Below are 22,876 nucleotides of genomic sequence, written 5' to 3'. Positions count from 1 at the left end.
AATGTCTGAATTCCACAAAACTTATACCACTCGAACACTGAGAACTGCCTCAAACAGCTCAGTAAGGAGCTTACATGTTCTTTACCTACCCATCTAAAACTAGCTGCAGTACTATTGACTTCTAACAAGGCAGCACCAAGTGCTCGTAAAAATCCATTGACTTATTTAAACACTGGATATAACAGGAAGACAGTCAGAAGAAGGTTATTTTGTTGAAAAAGCAGTTTGGTCACTGATCTCTAAATAAAGACTGGATCGAGAAACCTATTGTTCTCGACCCATGAGGACTGAAGCCAGCGTATTTCTGATTGGCGTCATAAAGTTGTTGGGACCACTCTCGTGCTAAAGCTGTGTATTATATAGTGCCTTATATTATGGGTAAGAACGGGACTCAGTGTTGTGCTATTTGGATGCAGCAAGCATAAGAAACGCAAACTATAGAGCAGGAGAGCAGTCGAAGTCACAGTGAAGGCAGCGAAGATGAAAATACATTTTAAGAAGCTCTTCCTCCACGCCTTTTTCGATCGTATGCAAGGGCGTGGATTTGTCTTCAGAGAGTGTGTGGGGGTGAGGGAACCATAGGCGTAGGAACTTTCTCAAACCGGACAAGGGGTTTTTCTTTTAGAGGTGATGAAAGGACATTTTACAATCGAAGCACTGAAGGCGTTGATTTCCCGACGGGGGAAGGGGAAGTGGACTACCGTGAAATTTTAGTATTCAATACCTTTACATGCGATTACCAGGTACCTAACAGCCCAAAATACGTATTATTGCCCAATCGGGGGAATCGTGGTGGGGTCTCCCCGAAAATATTGTAGAATTCGCCACGCCACATGCGCATAACTGCAACAACCATTTGCAAATTGACCGTATTACATTATTTGTTACCTCTGAACCTGTGGGGGAGGGGGGTACAGCTTCGGATACTGAGACGTAAACTTATAACACCTTGTAACGATTTCGACTTTCATTTAAATTTACCCACAATTTTTATCTTTCATGCAAAAACAGTGATCTGAACTAATATTTAAACAATGTGTTGAAGTCTCCAAAGTGGTCCGAACAAGATGGCCGCTGCGAATCTTCTGTGGCTTCAGTTTTGAAACAAAAGATGATGGATCCAGTCTTTGGTTAGAGATCATTGAGTTTGACCCGTTCCAAAGTGATGCCGTGTATCACGTGACGGGATCATAAACTTTTCCCGCCATTAAAGTTGCTTGCTGAAATGTGATTGGTTCAGCGATTAATCGTAAGTAAACACCTTACCTAATTGGTCAAATATTCAGGGCACTATGCTCTCGTTCGCAGTTTAGAGTTAGTATAGTTACTATACTGTACACGTAAATTATGCACTAATAATCGCAGTACATCAACGTACACGTCCAGTTGCACTCACCTGCCTGAAACTGTATACCAAGCATTTTTAATTTTGCACACAGAATTGTACTGCCATATTTCAAAGGAAGCGAAGTCCCTGATAAGATATAAATTCGCGTTTTACGCAGTCTACTGAACAGTTTTGTTTCCGTAATTCTGATATTTAAAGCTGGAAGGAGAAGTGTATCAGCAAAGCCTTTCGTTACTGTGTTTAGGCTAGGCCTAATACACTGATGCAGTATCATTTTAAAACTCAGCTCAATCGTTGAAACTCGATGTCTCGCTGTCGCATCTGAATCTGACTGCACGTTCATTTCGCTACTACTGTGCTTGTATCGAAATTTTCAAACCACACCTCCGGCATTGAGTTTTCTTACTTGAAAAAGTTGAAGCACCAGCTATTATGTTTTACTCACAAGAGATTCTTCAGAAGAGGGGTGGCAAATTTGGAATCGTTTGGTAGGCCTAATACTATTTTGTTCATAGGCCTAACTTAGGCTAAACCTTATCAACTTAGCCAAACTTAGGCTAAGAAACTTTTAGGTGTAGGCCTAGGCTAATATAAACAATGTAGACGTTACACTTTTAAATACCTTACCTAGTGCGTTGGCAACATTGTTTTCATGTCAAGCCTACAGGCACGCCTTTGAAATTTTATGAGGACTGCTATGGTCTAGCCTAATCTAACATCACAAGGGTATCCAGTCAAAACGTCCCTTTACCAAAACGTCCCCGCTTTTTTAAGACCAAAACGTCCCCGCTTTTTACCTAAACGTCCCCGCAGTCAAAACGTCCCCGTGAGTCAAAACGTCCCCGCTTTTATAATCAGTTGGAATGCAAGTGTGGATGTTTCTAGTTCAAATCAAAGAGTAAGGATAGGTATAGTTTAGGATGAAAACACAGTTTTTAAGGAGTGGGAAGTGCCGGGTATGAGGGCGGAAACATTTTTGAGTATAATTTTCTGAGGTAAGATACTAGAAAAGGGAATGCAAGAGGGCTGTAGGGTAATAGGATTTTTTTAAACACGAGTTGGTTTCTGAATGAATGAATATATACGATATTGAGGGAAGGGGAAAAAATTTTTTGTTTTGTTTATGTGCAAGTTACTTTTAGAATGTGCGAGACGGACTGGATGAAAGTGATATATATTTTCGTATATACAGCACATACGTTTATTTTTTTTTCTGAAGACACGTTATATTTTTGATTTTCGTGATTGTTTGCCTATTTTGCTACCCTTCTCCAGAATTTACTTTGCCTTCTTATATTTTGATGGTCTAGAAGTGGGACTACGGCTAAAGCCCCAGCCCCTTTCCCGTCTATGTCCTAAACGATATATAGTTCTTCATGATTTATTTAGCGCCTGTAATCCTGTAATCCAACTTGCATGCCAATAACTTAGCCAAATAATAACTTAAAATTAATATATATTAACAACTGTGAATGAATGTATTAGACGGGGACGTTTTGACTTACGGGGACGTTTTGACCAACAGGGACGTTTTGACCAACAGGGACGTTTTGACCAAAAGCGGGGACGTTTTGGTACGGGGACGTTTTGGTAAAGGGACGTTTTGACTGGTAAGCATCACAAGTAACATACAACTAACAAGTCAGGGCTTAGCCTAACTAAGTGGACATTTTGTTGGGTATTGGCTTTGACTACAACAGACTCCTACTCCTAGGCTGCTGTAATTGTGATGTTCTGACTCATTAGCATTACATAGCCTAGTTAGGCCTAACTTAGGTCGGGCCTAGCCCTGCATGACATTCCTCTGTGGGATAACACTGTTAACTCCTGATACTACTGCAAGTTACTGGCTCTAGTCTACAGACTCAAAACTCTGCTAGGATAATCAGGAAAATTGCTGCTGTTGGCAGGAAAGTCAATCTGTTGTTTTATTTGCAACTCAAAATCAAATGTTTACCTTGCCATTACATTAATAAAAGAATTTCTTTAACCAATCATCCCACAATAGGCTTGATGCCAAGTGTAATAATATGACATAACTTAGTGTTTTGTGTATGATAGAGTCATACTTCTACAACTGCAAGCTACACTTCGTCATAGGCTATTTTGCTTTGGCAATGAAAGAGTGAAGCAACATGGATAGGATATGCTAGGCCTAGAAGTATTACAGTTCTTTTTATCCAGTTCATTATCTATGCATGTGTTAACTATAAAAAAAATAACATAACCTGAAACATTAAAGGAGGATATGTGTTCATCGTACTAATGTTTATTTTTCAACTCTGAAGCAATGCAAACATCATCCAAATAACAAATTGCATTAAATTTATTTAAATTCTTATAAACTGAGGGGCATATAAGTAGACTTGCTCAGTCAGAGCTCAAAGTCGTTCTCTAAACACTTTTTAATAAAAATATAAAAGAATACACCAGAATATTCCAGTTTTTTTAAAAGCCAACACATGGTGATGCAATATAATATCAATAATTACACATGAAAGTTGAAGTCATTCAATTTTGCCCTTTCAGGTTGGCTGCAACAAGAGCAGCTGTACTAACCAAGAAAGATTACTACTCTGTGCAGGTTGCAAAAATTTGGTAAGTTCAGTAATCAATTTCCACACATTTCCAAATTGGGTTGTGGTGGAGGTTTGTGAGTACTAATAATGCCAGAATATTTTCCTTAATATTTGTCATACATGGTAGGAGATAAACTTAGGATATGTCAGTACATTTAATGGGTGGATGAGCATATTTTAATGTACAATAGTTGACTAAAAGGAGATTGTCATTGCAGCTCAATAAATTGATCGTAAGCCTCTTTAAATAGGCTTATTTTTTGTATTTGAACGACAGAAATCTTTCAAAAAAATTGAAAATTCAAATGTTTGGGAAATTTTATGAATTTTCACAATGCTATTGAAACGGGGCTAGAATTAACAAAAAGGTTGGCATTCTAAGCTGGCTCTCAATCAAGTTCCATCCAGTTGAAAATGAATGGCAATTTAAAATTCTTCATCCTGTTAATAGATATTTGAAAATACTATATGCAGAGCACTGACTTCTTTTCAATGATTTGGACTTTGGAAAATAAATTCTACTTTACCTATTTGTAGCAATGATCTACTGCAACACATTACGCTGCGTATATCCCAGCGTGGAGCCAAGCAGAGGTTCTCACTTTACCTGTCTTCTCAGCTCATGTTTGGAATTACCAAGGTGCATGGAAAACAGGCTAGTTATTTGCTTGGTGAGTTCCATCCATGAAATTTTTATGGACAGTCTGAATATAGTACTTAAGTAGGTGTTCTGTTGGTTACTTCTTTCTATTTAAAGGACTTAAAGTTCACTACTGGTATGCTACCATACTCACTGCCTTGATTTCAAGATCTTTGAAGAGAACGTTCTGTGATATTGGTTTAAGTTTGCTTTATTCATCTTACAGCACATTTCGATTACATTATTAATTTTTCAAAATAACCAAGGAAAATTAGGCATAGGTGCAAAAGAAAAGATCTTTCCTCAAATTAGGTTGAAAGAAGTGTCTTATGTTTTTATCAATTTGCAAGCATTCAATTTTTAGGTTTCAGGGAGAGTTTTGTGAGTTGCATGAGTTAGTTTTATGCAACCTCCTTTGTAATTTAACACACACACAAAGAGAATAATTCTGGTTCTACAAACTTTCCTATCTTAAAACTCAATCAAAGGTCAATCATGACCCAAGTTTTTTTCAGAGCATTGGTTTAAACATGGACATAGACAGGATATCTATATCACTGAGCATTATATACACCCCCCACCCCCACCCCTCAACCCACCAATAGAGACTACAATTCAAATATCTCTATGTAAACCATCTCAAATATAATTATTTCCATTCATATCTACCTTAATTAAATGTGTATTATAGTTGCAGGCATTCCATTAGACAGCATAGCCCTGAAGTTGCTTGGTACAAAGATTGAAATTAAGATAAGCCAATGGAGAGCTGGCAAAGTTAATTATGTCATGCAGCAGCTAATGTGCACTACCCATTGAGATCCACTTAGCTTCCACTATATTGCAGCTCCTTTTCTTCCGATTGAATACTTTGTAGTATTTCTTCTCAACCAAAACAGTAAACTCAGCCGATCAAACATATTCAAAGTAATCTTAACCTACTTCAGAGATTTATAATTGTAAAATTTGTAAGATGTATTTTAACTATATCAGGTAGACTATGCTGTATCCTTCAAAAAGGGCAAAATATGCAGACTAAATGGATAGAGTTTTCTTTTTGTCCACTGGGAAGATGGATCAAAAGGGTTCAAGTTGTCAAATGAAAGTTTCAACCAGTAACATGAAATCCATATTTATCTTGACAGTTGAGGTACAGCGGCTGCATCGTCAGTTCAGTTCGACTCGCCTCATGTTGTCCGAGTCTTTTATCAATGATCCATTCCAGCTCCCAAAGACATCAAGGTCAGTTTATAAGTCAGTACAGAGGTCCTTGTATTTAATATCAAGGTCTGTTTGTCAGAGAAGTAACTAGAACCTATTTCATTGATTGCAATTTTCTTCCTGGTAATTTCATATGTTTTAAATAAAACAGTTGTCTTTTTATGTAACAAGGTGACATTTATTTGTTTTAAGGTAGTGACCTTTGAGGCTTTGTGGTCGTGGAATTGCATGTAGAATCCTATGCTGCTCCCACCACCCTTCCCACCACCCCCCCCCTCCCCAAAATAAGGAAATCAAAAATAAGAGGAATCAAAGTTTTATCATCACTGTCTATTAGAGATAGACATAGTCTTCATTCCATTGTCTTGTAGATCCTGAGTTCGACTTTCACAGATCCCAATTTTTCCACAGATCCCCTTTGAACCCATTCGCCCCTTAGGAACGCCCTTATAAAAATTTCACAGGCCCACTCAAGGTCCACAGACCTCAGTTTGTGCAAGATGCATGTAGTTTGCACTGATGACCAAAGATACCTCTCGTGATCCACTCTCTTGAATTGTATTAATCATAATCAGAAATTTGGCTACAATCTGTGCTAATGATTTTCTTCGGTGACAACGTTTAAATTCTCTCCTTCTTATTCCAGAACCGCCACTGCCTGCACTTTGCCATCGCCAGACCTAGGTCATTTTTCTGGTGCCTGGCACCAGGAAATGATGCCTCCACCTCATGTATTTGAAGAAGTAAGTTTGGAATTAAGAAAGAAAAGTAAAAGAGTCTGCTCTTTAGTAAAGTAAAAAAGTAAAGAAAGTTTTAAAAATAAAAAAGTACAGAAGTAGAAACTTAAAAGAGTGCTTGTAACACTCCAGGGGAGGGGGGTGGGGGGGGGGCATTGCAACTTGGAGGTTGATTTGATTTATGATGAAATTTCTGAAACTGTTAATATTCTGTTTAAGAAAGCACTATCATTGGGGTACATCAATTCTACACAGTTATGGTTTTCTAGGGGATACAAGGTATAATCTTATGCCCGCAGTATCGGACCAATGGAAAGATTTCCCAGTTTGTTTGTACAAAACCATATATTCTATCTATAGTGAGCCGTTCTACCATGATTACCCCTAATTTATCTTCAGTTTTGGTTTAAGACTTTAAAGCATGTTTTTAAATATCTGTTCTAGTGCAAATTATGTTATGAGAGGTGTGACATATGACTTGGAAAATAAAAAATAAAAATCATTAAAAATGATATATAAGAAAATCATCAACTTTCATAGAGATAATAACAAGAATTCTATTAAAGGAATAATGAAGGCAGGGATCAAAGAAAATTTATATTGTTCAGTAACCTCAATATTCTCTAATATTTGATTTTTAGTTTAACCACTTCCTGTATGACTGAATACACTCGCTTCATTAAAAAATGCGCCCTTTGATATCACTGCCATAACAGTTTACCTGCCTCGGGCATTTGAATAGGCTCTGGCAGTAGATCGGGGTAAATTTGTGCTGAGGAAGTGACTTTGCCATGCTCGTTCCCTTTGCTAGGCCAGGCATATTGATTACGTAACACACAGGCTAATGTTCCAGACTAATAACCTTGAAAGGTGCAGAAGTGGCCAGTGGAGAAAAATGAACAGCAGTCTTACTAAAGGGCGGATTTTCAAATGTTTGAAAATTGGCTCCTAAGGCCTTTACCACAATGCACAGTAAGCCGCCATTGATTACGTAATACGCTTAAAATTTCATCTTGATAATGTCAGAGAGGAAAAACTGAATAATATAAATTGTCTTTGATCCTTGCCTTCGTTATTTCTTTAAAGGCATTGAAGACTCTCCACAAACTGCGTGCCGCGCTCTGAAAATGTTAACTTTCTGTTGCTTGCAAATGACGTTTTCTTCTTGACGCAACAAAATGCAGACAGTAATGAAATGTGATATCTTGTTATCTTTTATCTAGACCTGAGATGTCCATCGCTGCTATGTACACTGTGTTGTGGGTATTGACCGTAGCTGTATGCATTGACTGTACACTAGTGTCTAATTACCGACGGTAGCAAGCAGTGTGTGTATTTTCTGGGATCGATGGTGGTGTCTAACACTTCTGTTACACCTCATTCGAAACTAGGTCAGATTACCGGCATGAGACGTTTCTTTGTGCGCGAGTCTTTACACCCTTTAAACTTCAATCATTGGGAAGATCAGTTAGTCATAATTATACTCTTTGACATTACAGCATGGAACATTTAAAAGATTGAGACATCTTAAATACATGTAGCCTACATGTTGCTTCTAATATCTTTTGATACAGCACACACAACTTGTCATGTATTGCACTTTCTTATCGTCAGGAATATTTCTACAGCGGAACTATGAGGGGTTCTCACTCTTTCAAATCACCAGACCGTCCAGTCTCGCCAATCCAGGAACTTGAGGAATGTGAGTACATTAGCTGGCCAGAGTATGCTAGAAATTAAAACAAAATACATTGGTCACTTATATGCTTCAACTGCAAGAACCATGTTAAAGGTCTGATATTATCTGAGAAGACAGATTCTGGTATTTTAGTCGACCAAAGTAGACTGATTTTATTAGAGAAGTTGTTTATAAAGGGAACAAAACAAATACCTTAAATTTGTTGGACATTTTTTTTTTTTTTTTTTCTGTTTTGTATTCCATGAAAATGAGTCATAGCTTTACTCATTAGGAACCACTAAGTGATGGTGACAAGAAATTGATGGGGGTATTCAATTATGTGTGCATATTGAATTGCTTGGTTAGATATTGACACATTGTTAAAGTACACTGCAAAATATACAATCTTAAAATGTTTGATTACATAGGAATTTACTTTGTTTATAAGTGCAGGCATCATATTTTCCTACTTTTTATTTTTCGATATCATTAGCAGTAACGCAGGCGAACTAAGCTGACGCTCTTTCAATTATTTCTGTTTTGGAGTTTTCTTGTTCTCTAGTTCTTGTAAACTGTTTAACCATGGATTTCACATCACTGATGTCTGTAAACATAATATATTCATAGACAATAGAAATGGCAGGCCTATACATCTTCTAGTTCCATCACACGTGTACCTGAAATATCTTCACAGCATTCTGTTTCCATTTTCAGTCTCAGACGTGCAACCTCACGTCGTATCCAATATTAACGAGATAACACTGAGAGAAGAGGAGCCCCTGCTTCCTGTAGATTTTCAGGTAGGAAACAACATCATTACCAGGCTTGGAAATTCATTGTTATATATATATATTTTTTATCATTCTCTTGGTGCATCAAGGCCATTTCACTTATTTGCATCTTATGACGGTCATAACGTGCATCTGCAGTGTGTCCTGTGGCTTTTGATGAGTACAAGATGGTTGTGTTTTCATCCACTCAAAAATAGCCCCAAGCCCCTATAAGGTGCGGTGCACTTACTACAAGATAGGACTGCATCACCAACCCGGGGGCAAATTCATGATCTTTTCAAGTAAATATCATCATAAATATTAATATTTTCATAACAGATAGACCACCTGTTTTTTTTTTCCGTTTTGTTTTTTGCATGTACGTGTTGGAGAGTTGGTGTTGCAGTTTATGTTGTTATTTACAGTTACAATTACTCAGTAATAAGCCTTTATGACAGAGAAGAAATAGTTGATAGCATTCATACAGAGTATTGTACAAGTCCACTGGCAGATAGTACTTTGTAAATAAATTTACATAATGAAACCCTCCAACAGATCTAACACCTGGAGAAAGAAATGATGCCACTTTAATAACTTCCTACCCATCTGATTTGCCTTTCGATCTATTAATTTATTTATTGATCGACCTATTTGCGTGCATGCTTGTTACCAAGATTGCATGCAGTAATTGTTTCACTTACCAGCAACTCATCTTGCTAATTGAGATAGGATTGCTAACCGACCAAAATGGAACCATAATAAACCATAATACAGAGTGTTTCGACAGACTCTGGTTAACACCAGACCAACTTTTGGACAATCAGAATTTCCTTCCTCGATGGCAAGCATACAAGAAGTTACACATATTTGGACTTGAGTTTTTGTTTTAATAGCAAATAACTAATAATAAATGTGAATATAATTTAAATATGCAGTGCTCCAGTCAACAACGTGAAGGAAGAGGCTTCATGAAAGTAAAAAATGATTTAATAAGATGTTTATTAAACCTGTACACTTACAAACTCACAAAAGTCCACTAATATCCGTGTCTTGCGTTGTTACAGGAAGGGGTACTGGACGATTTAACTGGATTGATAGGAGATCATATGGAAGAGACTTTAGCCAGTGTGCCCTTACCTGACGACGAGGAATTTATCCTTTCTGGGATTGGAGACGGCGACAACATTCTGACCTCGCCACAAAGGTAAGTCTCTGTCCTTGATTGTTCATTCATAGCTGTTCGATTCAAAGTCATCTTCTTATATAGATATTTACAAATCATTAAGAAGTATCAAGATTAACTGAGACAGAGTTATTTGTGACCAGCATATGACGGGCTTCACTAAAACAAAATGGCCTCCAAGAAAGATAGTGACCATTGAGAGGAAACAAGAACACAAAATAAGTAAATTAAGAAGTACTAGAAACGAAAAAGTAGGAAGTAATGATCCCAAAATAGAACCTATTGTGAACCCTATCAGGAATAACATTCAAGATGTTGGGATAGAAGTCGCACATTTAGCTGTATTAAGTAGATCAATGTGGTTCTTTTTTCTTTGTTTTTTTTAAGCCTTACCAGTGATTGCAATATAACCTTCTGTCATGATTCTTGTACAGGGCAAATAATTAACAGTACTAGTTCGATCGTCTGAGATGAACAAATTTCTGTTTGTACAACCAAACTCAGCTTTGGTGGTTGTCCTATGGAGGAGTAGTTGTATACATCAAATTCAGATTGCACTGTAACTAAATACTCCCAAATAGGTGAAATGTTAAAGGCATTGAAGACTCGCCCCAAACCGCGTGCGGCCATCTGAAAAAGTTAACTTTCTGTTGCTTGCAAGTGGTGTTTTGTTTGTGTCGCTACAAAATGCAGACAGTAATGAAATGTGAGACCTTAATTGTTATCTTTAGCTGGACCTGAGATGTCCATCGCTGTATCGTTTGTATACTGTGCTGTAGGTATTGACCGCAGCTGTATGTAGTGACTGTACACTAGGGTCTAATTACCGACGGTAGCAAGCTGTGTTTGTATTTTCTGGGATCGATGGTGGTGTCTAACACTTTTGTGCCAGTCTTCACACCCTCTAAACTAGTATTCACCCTCCCATCACTTTGAAGATACTGAAATAAAGGGAAAATATAGTTGTAGGCCTACAATATAATCCTCCAGAGTGAGGTGTTACTGACCCAAAAGCTTGTGTTCTATTCACCAAAGCTACACATCTATACATATTGGTCTTTTTTTTTAGGATAAAAAATGATGCTGTTTGGAAAACCAGAAAATTAGACCAGGATGTCTGTGGACAACCAGAGATATGGGCTTATTGTTAGTCTTCGTTTTGAAAAGGAACAGATTTTCTCAGGGTCTAGTAAAATTCATTGTTTGCTATAATCAAACAACATATAATTAGTGTTCATCATCTACTGAGTGATGGCAGGAATTTTGCCCTAATAGTCTCTTGTATTCAAATTAAAACATTGTAAAAAAAAAGGTATGTAGTATTCATTTACTGTATTTTATATTCCCTTCTTTTTTCTTCTTTTCAAATTCACAGTAGACACGGTGAAATGTGGACGATTGAAGAAGGAACAGGAAAACTTGTCCTGAGCCCAATTGAGAAAAGGAGTTCAAAGAGGATTGCAAAATCGACCAAAGAATCGTTAACCCGTGAAGGAAGCTTGTCTCCTGATGCAGATAGAGATGGGTTGGATAAGAGGAGTAGCGATGAGGGAGGACCACCTGAATTCAAAACACCCCAGTCTCCCTCTGGTCAGGCAGTAAGTATCAATAAAACAGATGGTTACATAAAACAGATGGTTACAATTTTTGGATTTTGCTTGTATCATGATATTTTTCTTCAGAAAAATACAGAGTATAGATATTTTTACACGATAAAAAATGAGAAAAATCACTAGCTCTAAACTAAATGAAGATCTGTGTTGACGAGCAGTTTAACAGGATATTATTTATTTGGTATTGTAACGAAATGCTATGCAAATGGCCAACTTGAGATCTGCTACGTACACAAAACTTTTGATCCGAAATTATTTCCTGGTTTAAATTGTACATCAGCATGCAACGAAAAAAATTTGCAAACAGCTTTAGAAACCAGAACTGCTTATATTGTTCTTATGACTCAAATTGATTTGAAATGTTTATCAGTTGGGAAAACTTCTTTGACATAGAACATGTTTTTTGTTTTTGTTTTATAATAATGGCAAACTAGCCGTGAAGGTGTACTTTGTTACAGGTTGTTTCATCAAGCTAACCTCACGCTGCTTGACTGAAAAAGAATGATAAAGATTCAGCTTGACTGAATACGTTAGATAGGTTTCAGTAATCGTCAATACCCACATAGTCCTACAAATGACTCTCCCACTCTGAACAACTGTTTTCTGTTAACAGTGCATTTTTAGGTCACTTGCAAAATTATTCCCTCGTAATTGGTCACGCTTGTTTTAATTTTGCAGTTGTTGTCAGGAAATTTACAGGTACCCTGCACAGCGGTCAAAAGTACCCTGCACGGCGGTCAAAAGTACCCTGCATGGCGGTCATTGACATCTGCAAAGCTTTCCACGACTAAAGCTAGCTGACGCAACAGGCTCAATATTCATGTCTAACTTAGTCATATCACAAACACACATGTACACACATTCACTTCCCGACTATCCACAATTACTCACATTAAAGTTGGTCGAGTCATTCTGCATTCAGTCAGGCAGTGCAGCCAGCGTAGTCATGGTAAGTTATCCTCGCTGATTTCTGTTTTTTTTATTTTTTATGGATGCAGACCTTGGTGAATAAATTTATCGTTCAACGTCTGTCATTCTCTGCCAACTATGCCCTAGTTGTGGTCCTCCCTTTCATTTATACCAGGTGGACGTCCCCATCCTGCGTCTGGCAGCTATCCGAGAGCAGGAAGAAACCCCACCCTCCGCTCCCAAGAGGGGGAGGAAGAGGAGGAGACAATTGCTCTTTGTGGACCTGAAAACCCAGCTGAGTAAAACTGAGATCCGGTCCAGTATGGAGGATTTTGAAAAAACCCTCGAAAGAGATGTAAGTTACTCTAATAACACTTGTGTTAAATTCAAATCAATGCTTGTACAACTGAGCTCCTTAATTCTCTTATGCATTTTGGTAAAAAAAATGTTTGATATAAAATGGGGGAGATGTGGGGTGAGTGTTACATCTCTAAGAGTCCGATTTAAAGCACAATTTGACTGTTTTGTATCACTAATGCGCACTAAGCTTAATACAAAACAGAAGATGCATGAGATACTATCAAGCCACCTTTGTACCCCCTTGGCAGAGGCTTGGAGATCCAGTTTGTGCCCTGTGGACATTTATGTCATCCTCATCCCATGTTTTTACCCCACCCCGCCGTATTTTGTTCTGACTGAGTGAGGTGTTAAAGTTACTTCTAATAAGGTGTGATGATGACGTTCAGCAGAATACAAACTTTAGTTTGATTTTAGTTTCACCCCGAGGATTTTCAACTCCCGTGTGGAATGATTTATTTTATCCATTTTATAGTGTGAGAGCAAATGGTGTTAAATTTTGAGCAAAGAATGAAAAGGGCTTGAAAGAGAACTCAATAAAAACTACAGAATAGTCTTGAACATTTAAAGCTAGCTGAGGTTACCCCTGGTAGTGTTGTCTCTATATCTTATTGCTTCCATTTATTGCTGTGTTTGTCTCTTATGTTCCATTTTTAGTTCACAATTGATAGAATTTGAGAAGTGTTTCACATTGTGTGTGTTTTTTGTTTTGTTTTGTATTATTTTTTTGTTCCTTCTTCACTGGCATATTTCATGAAGCTGATTTTGCGAAATTGTTTCGACGATTGTTGATGAAAGGTTCATTGCAAAATTCTCTTCACTTTTTGCGATTTTTTTACTTTTTTATTTTGATTTGTTTGGCCAACCTGGAAGATAAACGTGAGACCGAGCAGCATTTCCTTACTAACTGAACAAAATTTATTCCACCACAGAAGGAATTTTGGTTGATATTGTGTTCCGTTATTATTTCACTGTTTGTTCAATTCTGCTTGTTATTTCTCAAAAGCGTTAAGTGTTTCTGACTACAGACAGGTGTTGTGCTTTTGGCTGCAGTCTTTTCTTTGATGGTAAGTGATTTTCTAGTTATCAGCAAATTTTGCCTAACATAAATGTAACTTTTCAGGATTTTTGCAAGACTTAAAATTTGTCCTCTAAATATGTTTTTTGACTATGGTGGGTTGAATTGTTTTGTTTCTTAACATGTAGCTTGTAATAGGCCCTAATTTAAAGTGAACGGGGGGAGGGATTTCCCCCAAACATAACAAACTAAGACATCGATAAAATCTTTGTTACTTCAATGTTTAAAATTATAGCAACTTTTTCCCAGCATTTTTGAAGATGTTTCTCTTTCAAAAAAGTGCATTAAATGTAGTTTTATCTATGTCTATGGAAACATTCTGAAAGTGACTGTTAAGGAATTTTTTTAAATCAATATTTTCTTTAGATACTTGCAAATCCAGATCCTCTGCCTAGTGTCAAGGAACTGTTTAGTGAACCAGGAAGAAAAGGTATGCACTTGAATGACTATATTAATTAATGAAGGAATGACTGAATGAGTGAGACTATGTCATTGAATGAGTGAGGCTCTGTCATTTTAGCCCATTTTGGTGTTGTGTGTGGTTTGTTATTAAGTCCTCCATTTCTGGTCCTTCAACTAAAATGTATCAACTCTTCTGAGAAACTAACGCAGACTGTAGCATTAAAGCCTGTCGCACAATGCCCAACTGATCACGGACAGACTCAAATCAACTCAACCGTGGTTTGGTGGGAAATGATGGGTAGCCGGGCAGTATTCCAAGTTAGAGCAGACAGTAGCATTAAAGCCTGATGCACACTGCCCAACTGATCACGGACAGACTCAAATCAACTCAACCGTGGTTAGGTGGGAAATGATGGGTAGCCGGGCAGTATTCCAAGTTAGAGCAGACAGTAGCATTAAAGCCTGATGCACACTGCCCAACTGATCACAGACAGACTCAAATCAACTCAACCGTGGTTAGGTGGGAAATGATGGGTAGCCGGGCAGTATTCCAAGTTAGAGCAGACTGTAGCATTAAAGCCTGTCGTACACTGCCCAACTGATCACAACCAGACTCAACTCATCTGTGGTTAGGTGGGAAATGATGGGTAGCCGGGCAGGGTTCATGACTAAAACTGAACCGTTTCAACAAATGTGACCAATCACCGGGTAATAAATTTTCATGAGGCCTAAAAGGGCTCCATTCATTAGTAGCAAACAGCAGGTGTGCTCTATGACGATAGAAAACAAGGTCATCACAGTCAAGTTGAGTCGGATTGTGATGTGTGGAGGGCTTTAGAGGTCAGCAGTGTAGTCCCCAGTTGTGCCAGGAGGTCAAACAGTGGTCACTCATGATCAAAGTTAACTGCTAGTGGGGACAAAGTGGGTGTATTTGAAAAGAAAATGTGGATAAAAATAGACTTGAATGATCAAATATGTTAGTAGTGAGTTGAAGTACGACAGGATGAACTTTGAGATGTCTTCTTGTTTTTATTATTATTATTTTTTTTACTTTTTTTTTTCTTATTATTTTTTCTTATATTTTTACTTTTTTATTTTCTTATTTTTTATATTTGTTTTAGGTTTTTTAATGCGCCTAGAGGCCTTTTAGTATTTGGCGCTATATTAAGAACTTATTTATTATTATTATATATTTGTGCCCACAAATTTCTGATAGCGGTTGCAAATATACAATATGAAATTCCAGGGATTTCATTATCCTGTTACATGGTTACATATTTCAGCTGCAAAGATGTCACCAACCTTGGTGGAGTTATGGCGTGAAGGGTCAAAATTCCGCCCTCCCCTAGACAATGAACCAGAGGACAGGATTTGGAGTTTGGACTACCTTCGAGAACCAGAGCCAGGCCTGTCCTCCTCACCAGAATATGACCTTCCAGAGGTATGCTGTATATATATCAAAAGGCATTTTATTGAAAAAGAAAACGATTAAGTTCTTTATCTGTTAAAACCACTTCCATCGTAGAATTTGTAACAATGAACAGTAGTAATCAATCCCTTTTCTTGTCTAGTTATTAACTTAAAAACACCAGATTGTGTTGGTAATTTTTTTTTTCTGCCATTCATATCCACGAGTGCAAAACGGTTTGCTAGTTTTTGAAAAAAGTGTTATAATCCAAATTTTTCTGCAATAAAGTCAGTTACTTTTTCAAAAGCAAATATTTGAAAGTTCTAGGTCTACAATAATTTTCATGTCATATTTTCTCATGTATTGCTTTAATTTGTGTATTTATATCCGGGGGTAAGGTGCTTATCGTCAAGCGATTAGGCTGACGATTAAAAACGACGTACTCTTTAGTTCCTTCGTGGACACATTTATGGATGCAAGTAAACAGGATTATTGCACACAGGCTCTTTTCTACTTGTCTGCTTTTTGTTTTCCATTTTTTCATAATTTTTTAACTTTCTGACCTGTTTTGTAATACTTAATGCAAACATCTTTATTTGTAGCAACTACCTCAATAGAAGAAACGCTAAACTCTTCCCGTTTATTAATCATCTACTTAATAGCATTGTTCTTGTCAGTTCAATTCATTCAAACGTTCTGCTGCACGTGGCGATTATTTGGATGGTTTCGTGCATTCCTACTTTTGTGACTTTTTTTCTGGATGTATTATCATTGATAGGTACCAGAGCTGGGAAGGGGAGATGTGAGTACGGAACAGTTGAGAGGACACAGTTCAAAGATAGAAGACAGCCGAATGTCTTCCAAGATGGATGACACACCGGCATCTCTCAACATAACAGGTAGTCCGATAGTAATAGAGTGGAACAATGTATGTGTACAGAAGAGGTATACTGGTTAAATAATATATGACATTACCCCTACCCCCCCCATCCCCTTTATCATTACACATAGAAAGAGCATTGATGCATCTCTCAATATAACAGGTAGTCCGATAGTAATAGAGTGGAACAGTGTATGTGTACAGAAGAGGTATACTAGTTAAATAATATGTGACATTACCCCTACCCCCCCCCCTCCCATCCCTGATATCATTACTAGTCCACAGAGGAAAAGCATTGATGCATGTGCCTTTTGTATTCTGTTCATTTAACTCATAATGGAGTTTTTTTCTAATATCTTTACCAAGCAATAAGGCAAGCAAGATATATTTCCAAGAAGAAATGCTGCAAGAAATGAATATTAAATTACTATATGATGTATTGTTCCTTTTTATCCTGAAGCTTTTGTGTTCAAATGCTTAGTAAATAGTCATAGGTTATTTAGTAGTTTTGAATTTCTATTTTACATCATTAAAAATTTAAGTGCAGTCAAGCTAAGAAATAAGCTAGTATCAATTGGAAATATAAAAACAGTTTCAACCAAATTCAACACATCTTTCTATTTTAATTCCCTTTATGCCTTCGGTTATAATAAATGCACAGAACCTCCTTCATTACTTTCTCAGTACTGGTAGGTGGCCTACAATCGCAAATGCAGTGATCAGGTGTAGTCTCTCAAATTTTGGTACTTTCATAAAGGATCGTCGTCGGAAAATTCAAAATCAGAACATGCATGTCCTTTTTGAAAGGAACTGTTTTATTATTCTGTTTTCTTAAAGATGTAGCCAGACTTTCTCAATCAAGAGAGGGGTCCAGACAGGGTAGCTTCATTGCTGAACCGGGCATGCCAAGGTAATCTATCTGGTTAAATTTTGATAGTAAATGAACAACTTAAACTGATTGGGAAATTATAACCACTGTATTTTGGAGAAGCAAATACACTTTTGGCAGTGACATTAGGATTGGGATGACTAGTGCACCACCAGATAAAAAAATTACAATAAGTCTACTGTTACAGTGGAGTATTAGCTCAGTGGTTAACGCCGGTGCCTTTCAATCATAAGGTTCCTGGTTCGAGTCACTCCCAGTTTAATGTATGTCGTCCAGTTACAGAGTTGTTGACAATTAACAATTCATAATCATGGACGTTAAATATGAATGTAAGAGACTGGCTTCGGTCAGCTTGAGGCTTTGATAAGCCAATGAGGCTTCTTCGCGAGTTCCTGCTTGCAGGAGGATCTAATATACATACATAAGTCTACTGTTAGTACTAGATCTTGTGGTACAAATAGTGTCACATGCCTGCCAGAATTATTTAAATGTGATCTTATTCACCCAAATGACAGTGGAATTAGTCATTTGGAACTTAATCTTTCAAGGACGTTCTCAGTGTGCAGAGCAGATAGGTAAGAAAGTTATGGTAATAGATGGGGCTATGCATAAATAGATAATAGGATGCTTTGGTAACTTACTGATAGTAAATTGTCTGCCTTACTCTCAGACCATTTTCTCACAGACTATGCAAGTCAGGCGCGTATCCAGGGGGGGGGGCGTTGGGGGCGCGCGCCCCCCGGGTAAGGAAAAGAGGAGAGAAAAAAAGAGAAGAAAAAAGGGAAAAAGGGGGGGAAAAAGAAAAGGAGGAGAGGAAGGAAGGGAAAAGAAAAAGAAGAAAGAGAGAAAAAGGAGAAAAAGAGGGAGTAAAAGATAAACGCCAAGACCTCGGGAAGAGAAAGAGGAACAGTTATAATAACAGCGCTGATAGCTATTATATACACAGGGTAGCCAGTGACAGATCGAGGATTACGTAGGGGACGTGCGCCTCACCCTACCCCTTACACCGACAACTCCATTTTTGACGTTTCAATTTTTCTCTCTCATTAATGTATCTATATATATACTATATATGGTCTATCATAACGCGTGTGTGTGTATGGACGCCTTAAACAATTGTGCAATTGTGCTATGGAACCAACTGTGGCTGGTCTTGAACTCAACCGAGTCGTCGGGGAACATGACGCATGACGCCCCCCCCCCCCCTCTGAGCAAATTTTCTTTAAGATATCGCTATAGTAATTTAAAATAGACAATGATTAGATGCAACTTACAAGGCATGGGAAGTGTCATTTCCAGCGATCTGGGAGGCATTTTCGGCCAAAATTTTCTTGTACGCTTCGCGCCAACTCATGGTGGCGCTACGCTTAGATAGTTTACCTACAGGCTTCGCTCCTCCCTTGGCAAATTACTCGCTACACGCCTGTTCGAATTTCTAAAGCAAAGAGCAGATATCACATCATATCAGTGAGCATGAAAATGCATGTTCCAGGATGAACAGCCTCAAAACTGTCTATGTGCGTAGTCAAAGGCGTAGGAGCCCAATTGGATTTGGGGGCTGTAACGACTTGCCCGAAAAATACAACTAAAATTTTTCGCGCGCGAAGCGCGCATCCAACATGTTAATGTCAATATCATATAAGCAAGCATCGGTCATTACATCGCATGGCAACGTGTACCGTACGGTCCGTGAAAGTTGCGCAGTGTACCGCGGGATGCTAATGTAAACAACCAAATGTCTTATGTAGATGGAGAAAAAAGCATACAGGTCCAATTATGTCAAAACTCTCTTTTACAGTAGTAATGACGAATTAGTCGGCCAAGCTTAGAACTTTATTTTAATTACCGAGGAGATAATTTTTATACTATTCATTTCCTTAACCTACATTATTGCTATTTATTTTTATTTCAGTAGGTGCCCGGAAAATTCTCAGCATATTGCCCGAATTTTCAGTGGGAAAAATTGGTTGGGGGAGGGGGCTGCAGCCCCCGCCCGCCTCCTACGCCTATGTGTGTAGTGTTCGGTTTCGAAATATCTGATATCGGAAATATCTGCTATTTTTCATTTCCTTCAACCAAGATTTATAATAGCCGTTATAAGAGGTTGCAATATTTCTACACCAATAAATTAACTGTGTCTGAATTTTCGAAAATTTCCTCACCAACATTCTTCATCATACTTCCTTCTACTAGTGCAGTTTTGACCTGTCTGTTAGGGGTTCAAGGAGGTTTTTCTATATTGGTTGTCCATAGATGACATTTTGTGCAACATTATGGGTCTATTTTGAAGTGATTTTATTCACGAGAAATGTGAATTTTCAAATTCTCAACAAATAATGGGCTTAAAACTTTGAAAAGTGGGGCTTTCGGATATTGTGGGCCGTGACGTAGAATCACCTACAGAAGCAATGAATGATCCACAGGACATGCAATGAGGTCGAACATGATGTGTGACTGGTGACAATCTTCCAAAAGGTTATGGATGGAAAAAAAAACAATTGGGAACTACTTGGTTCTCAGGCAAAAATGTACATCTGGTTGGTCATTTTCAAACCCGAGAAGTGCCATTTCCGGTGATCTGGTGGGTATCAAACCCAGAAATTTTCTTGTACGCTCCGCGCCAACCGATGGTGGCGCTCCGCTTAGATAGTAATTTGCGCCCCCCGGATTAGAAAATCCTGGATACGCCGCTGCAAGTGTTCTCTCCTCAATATCTGGGAATAATTATTTAGGGTTAGGATGCAGTTTTTGAAAGCATTCCATATTATCAACAAGCTAAAATTGTGGTGGGGAGGAGGATTATGGGTGATAATTCAGCCGTCCCTAAACCTCCAAAATCTCTTGTTTGTTCGTCCAAAGATTAAGAAGAGCCGAAGAGAGTATCGAAGAGGAAGGCTTGATTGGTCGTGATGGCAGTCTCATTGAGACTCTGCCTCAGCTGGATGAGCTTTTGATTCCAGAAGGACCGGAATTAGGCCTGATCGAAGAATCGGTGCAGATAGGTGAAGATTTTGATGTGAGAGCGATGGAAATGAGTACCTCAGAAGATGAAGACAAGGGAATTCCCCATGAACAGCTATATCAGTGAGTTTGCAGACTGTTAGAAACTGTCACTGGTATTCAGTTACCTTCCCCCCCCCCCCCCACACACACACTCTTCCCTCCAGTGGAAGTGGCACCATCTTGAACACAGCAATTGTAACAATTAATGGCCCCTCCCATATACCTTATTTAGACCTGAAACTGGAATCAAGAAACTACTATGCATTGGAGCATAAGCTCATGTTGTTTCAGCTGATATATTTACTTTTAACTTTTGAGTGAATAGAGACAGATGCAACATACAATAATACAGTTTATGGTTATGAAAACTTTATAAGGCAGCATACTAGAGAGGCACACAATTTGTCAATATGGAAAGGAATGTTAAAACCAATTTAACCCAGCATTCAGGGTTTGATTTAAAATTCCTCTACTCCACTAATATCATGTATTAATGTAACCAACACATTAAATGGGTGTTTTTATTTTTTTATGCGAGGTCTCTCTCATCACGTAAAGTTTTGATAATATCCCGTCATTTAAATTTACGTTGGTCTTACATGAATATAAGAATTTAGTAACATATTCTGTAATAATCTTGCCTGAACATCCTGTAACTTTGCCCTTATTTTGCAAAAGCTCTGTTAATGAACTTCAGATTAGGTTCTTCTCCTTTATGTAATATCTCAATGGGGAAGTCAAATCCTTTCATCACCTGCTTTAAACATAACCTTGGTGTTCATATTTACAGAAAAATAGCAGAGCTTACACCTGGAGATGAGGGAACATCATTTCAGGAGCTAGTGCCGTTATCCACCGATAGAAAAGTTGCGGCCAAAATTTTTGCAACGTGTCTAGGTGAGTTACGATCTCAACTTTGTTTCTTATGTAGCTTGAGGGCGTAATTTGAAAATAACATTCCTGGATTTTTCCTTGCTGTCTTTGTTTGTAAAATCCTGGGATCAATACAAGAACTGTGTGGCCAAAATAACCTGTGAATTTCAAATACAAACTGACCATAAAGAAAAAGAAGATGTATATGTAGTGTTACTTTGCATTCCTTGACCTCTGAGAGTCCAAAAAGGCATTCCTCATGCATTTTGTATGGGTAGATTTAGGGAGGGGTAGTTTTAGGGAGGGGTGGGCCCTTGTCTACCAATACTATTTTGGAACTAATTTAGCACACTTCAGCATGGGGATCCCTTTATTTTAAGTTTTTTGCTTTTTGCCACTAAAATATGTAACTGGTCTAGTTTTGATATATTCAGTGTTGTGTATTCCTTTTTAGCCTGATTTTTAAACCTGAATTTTTTTTTTTAAATCTTGCTATAAATTTTCTTCTCCCTATTTTTGTCGTAGAATACGCTAAAGATGGCTTGATCAGCGTCCGTCAGTCGAAGGCATTTTCGGATATTTTTATCTATCGTAGATATCGCATGGAGGTTTAAATAGTCTGTCTATAATGGCAAGTGTGTGGATGCAGTAAGCCTTGTCTATTCATGTCATGAGTAAAGGTTTGACTGATGAAATATTTTAATGTCCTTTTATAAACCTGGCCGAACATTCTTTGTAAACTTTTGGTCCTTTGAAGACGAGACTGATTCCCATTTGGATAGATTGAACTGTAATCCGTTGCTCATAAACATTCATTTTTTCCAGAGAGAGTTAGGAGTTACGATTTTTGTTAGAACCTAAAAAAGACACAAGAGCAACAGAAGTGTTCCTTCTCGAGGAAGCAAAGAAATGAAAAATGTTATACAAATTAAGTACTTCAATAAATATTACAAACATTAATGGAAAGTTTAAGGATGTTCTTTTTCTTTTTTACCAGGCATTTTTGGTAGGGTTTATGGATGCTTCAGAAAAATTTATAACTGAACATGTATAACTTTTATACCAACGTTGTATTATCAGAAAGAACATTTTTTTAACTGCTAAAACTTTGACAATATTACATAATAGGATTGAGACCTGTTTTGTATAGTTAACTTACATAATTTAATGTTCAATATCTCTACAAGGAGACGAAAAGAATTGTTAGAATATTTCAAATGTTTCTTATCTCTAAGATTAAGTTTTTGGAAGGTCAGTATTTTGTGGAATGTATCAAATTTATGCCATACTAGTTAAATGCCTGTTTTC

The 22,876-nt window shown here is 37.7% G+C and overlaps 1 protein-coding gene across 2 annotated transcripts; it reads left to right on the top strand.

Moving 5' to 3' along the window:
* Positions 1-1,345: 1,345 nt before the first annotated feature.
* On the top strand, positions 1,346-22,876 carry LOC139967944 (meiotic recombination protein REC8 homolog). 2 transcript variants are annotated; one of them, XM_071972177.1, is made up of 17 exons: positions 1,346-1,836; positions 3,878-3,946; positions 4,465-4,598; positions 5,713-5,809; positions 6,435-6,531; positions 8,140-8,227; positions 8,918-9,003; positions 10,038-10,177; positions 11,532-11,754; positions 12,854-13,033; positions 14,480-14,543; positions 15,799-15,956; positions 16,702-16,822; positions 17,641-17,713; positions 20,552-20,776; positions 21,486-21,592; positions 22,094-22,876. In XM_071972177.1, exons 1-17 carry the CDS (start codon positions 1,781-1,783, stop codon positions 22,180-22,182), a joined length of 2,007 nt encoding a protein of 668 aa, XP_071828278.1. In that variant the 5' UTR covers positions 1,346-1,780; the 3' UTR covers positions 22,183-22,876. The 2 variants fall into 2 exon arrangements, with proteins under 2 accessions (XP_071828278.1, XP_071828279.1); XM_071972178.1 differs by having other exon boundaries at positions 11,535-11,754; positions 22,094-22,875.

Source organism: Apostichopus japonicus, chromosome 5 (genome assembly GCF_037975245.1).
Source record: "Apostichopus japonicus isolate 1M-3 chromosome 5, ASM3797524v1, whole genome shotgun sequence".
NCBI lineage: Eukaryota > Metazoa > Echinodermata > Holothuroidea > Aspidochirotida > Stichopodidae > Apostichopus > Apostichopus japonicus.
The sequence above is the reverse complement of the archived record's forward strand: the minus strand, read 5'-3'. Positions and strand labels throughout refer to the sequence as shown.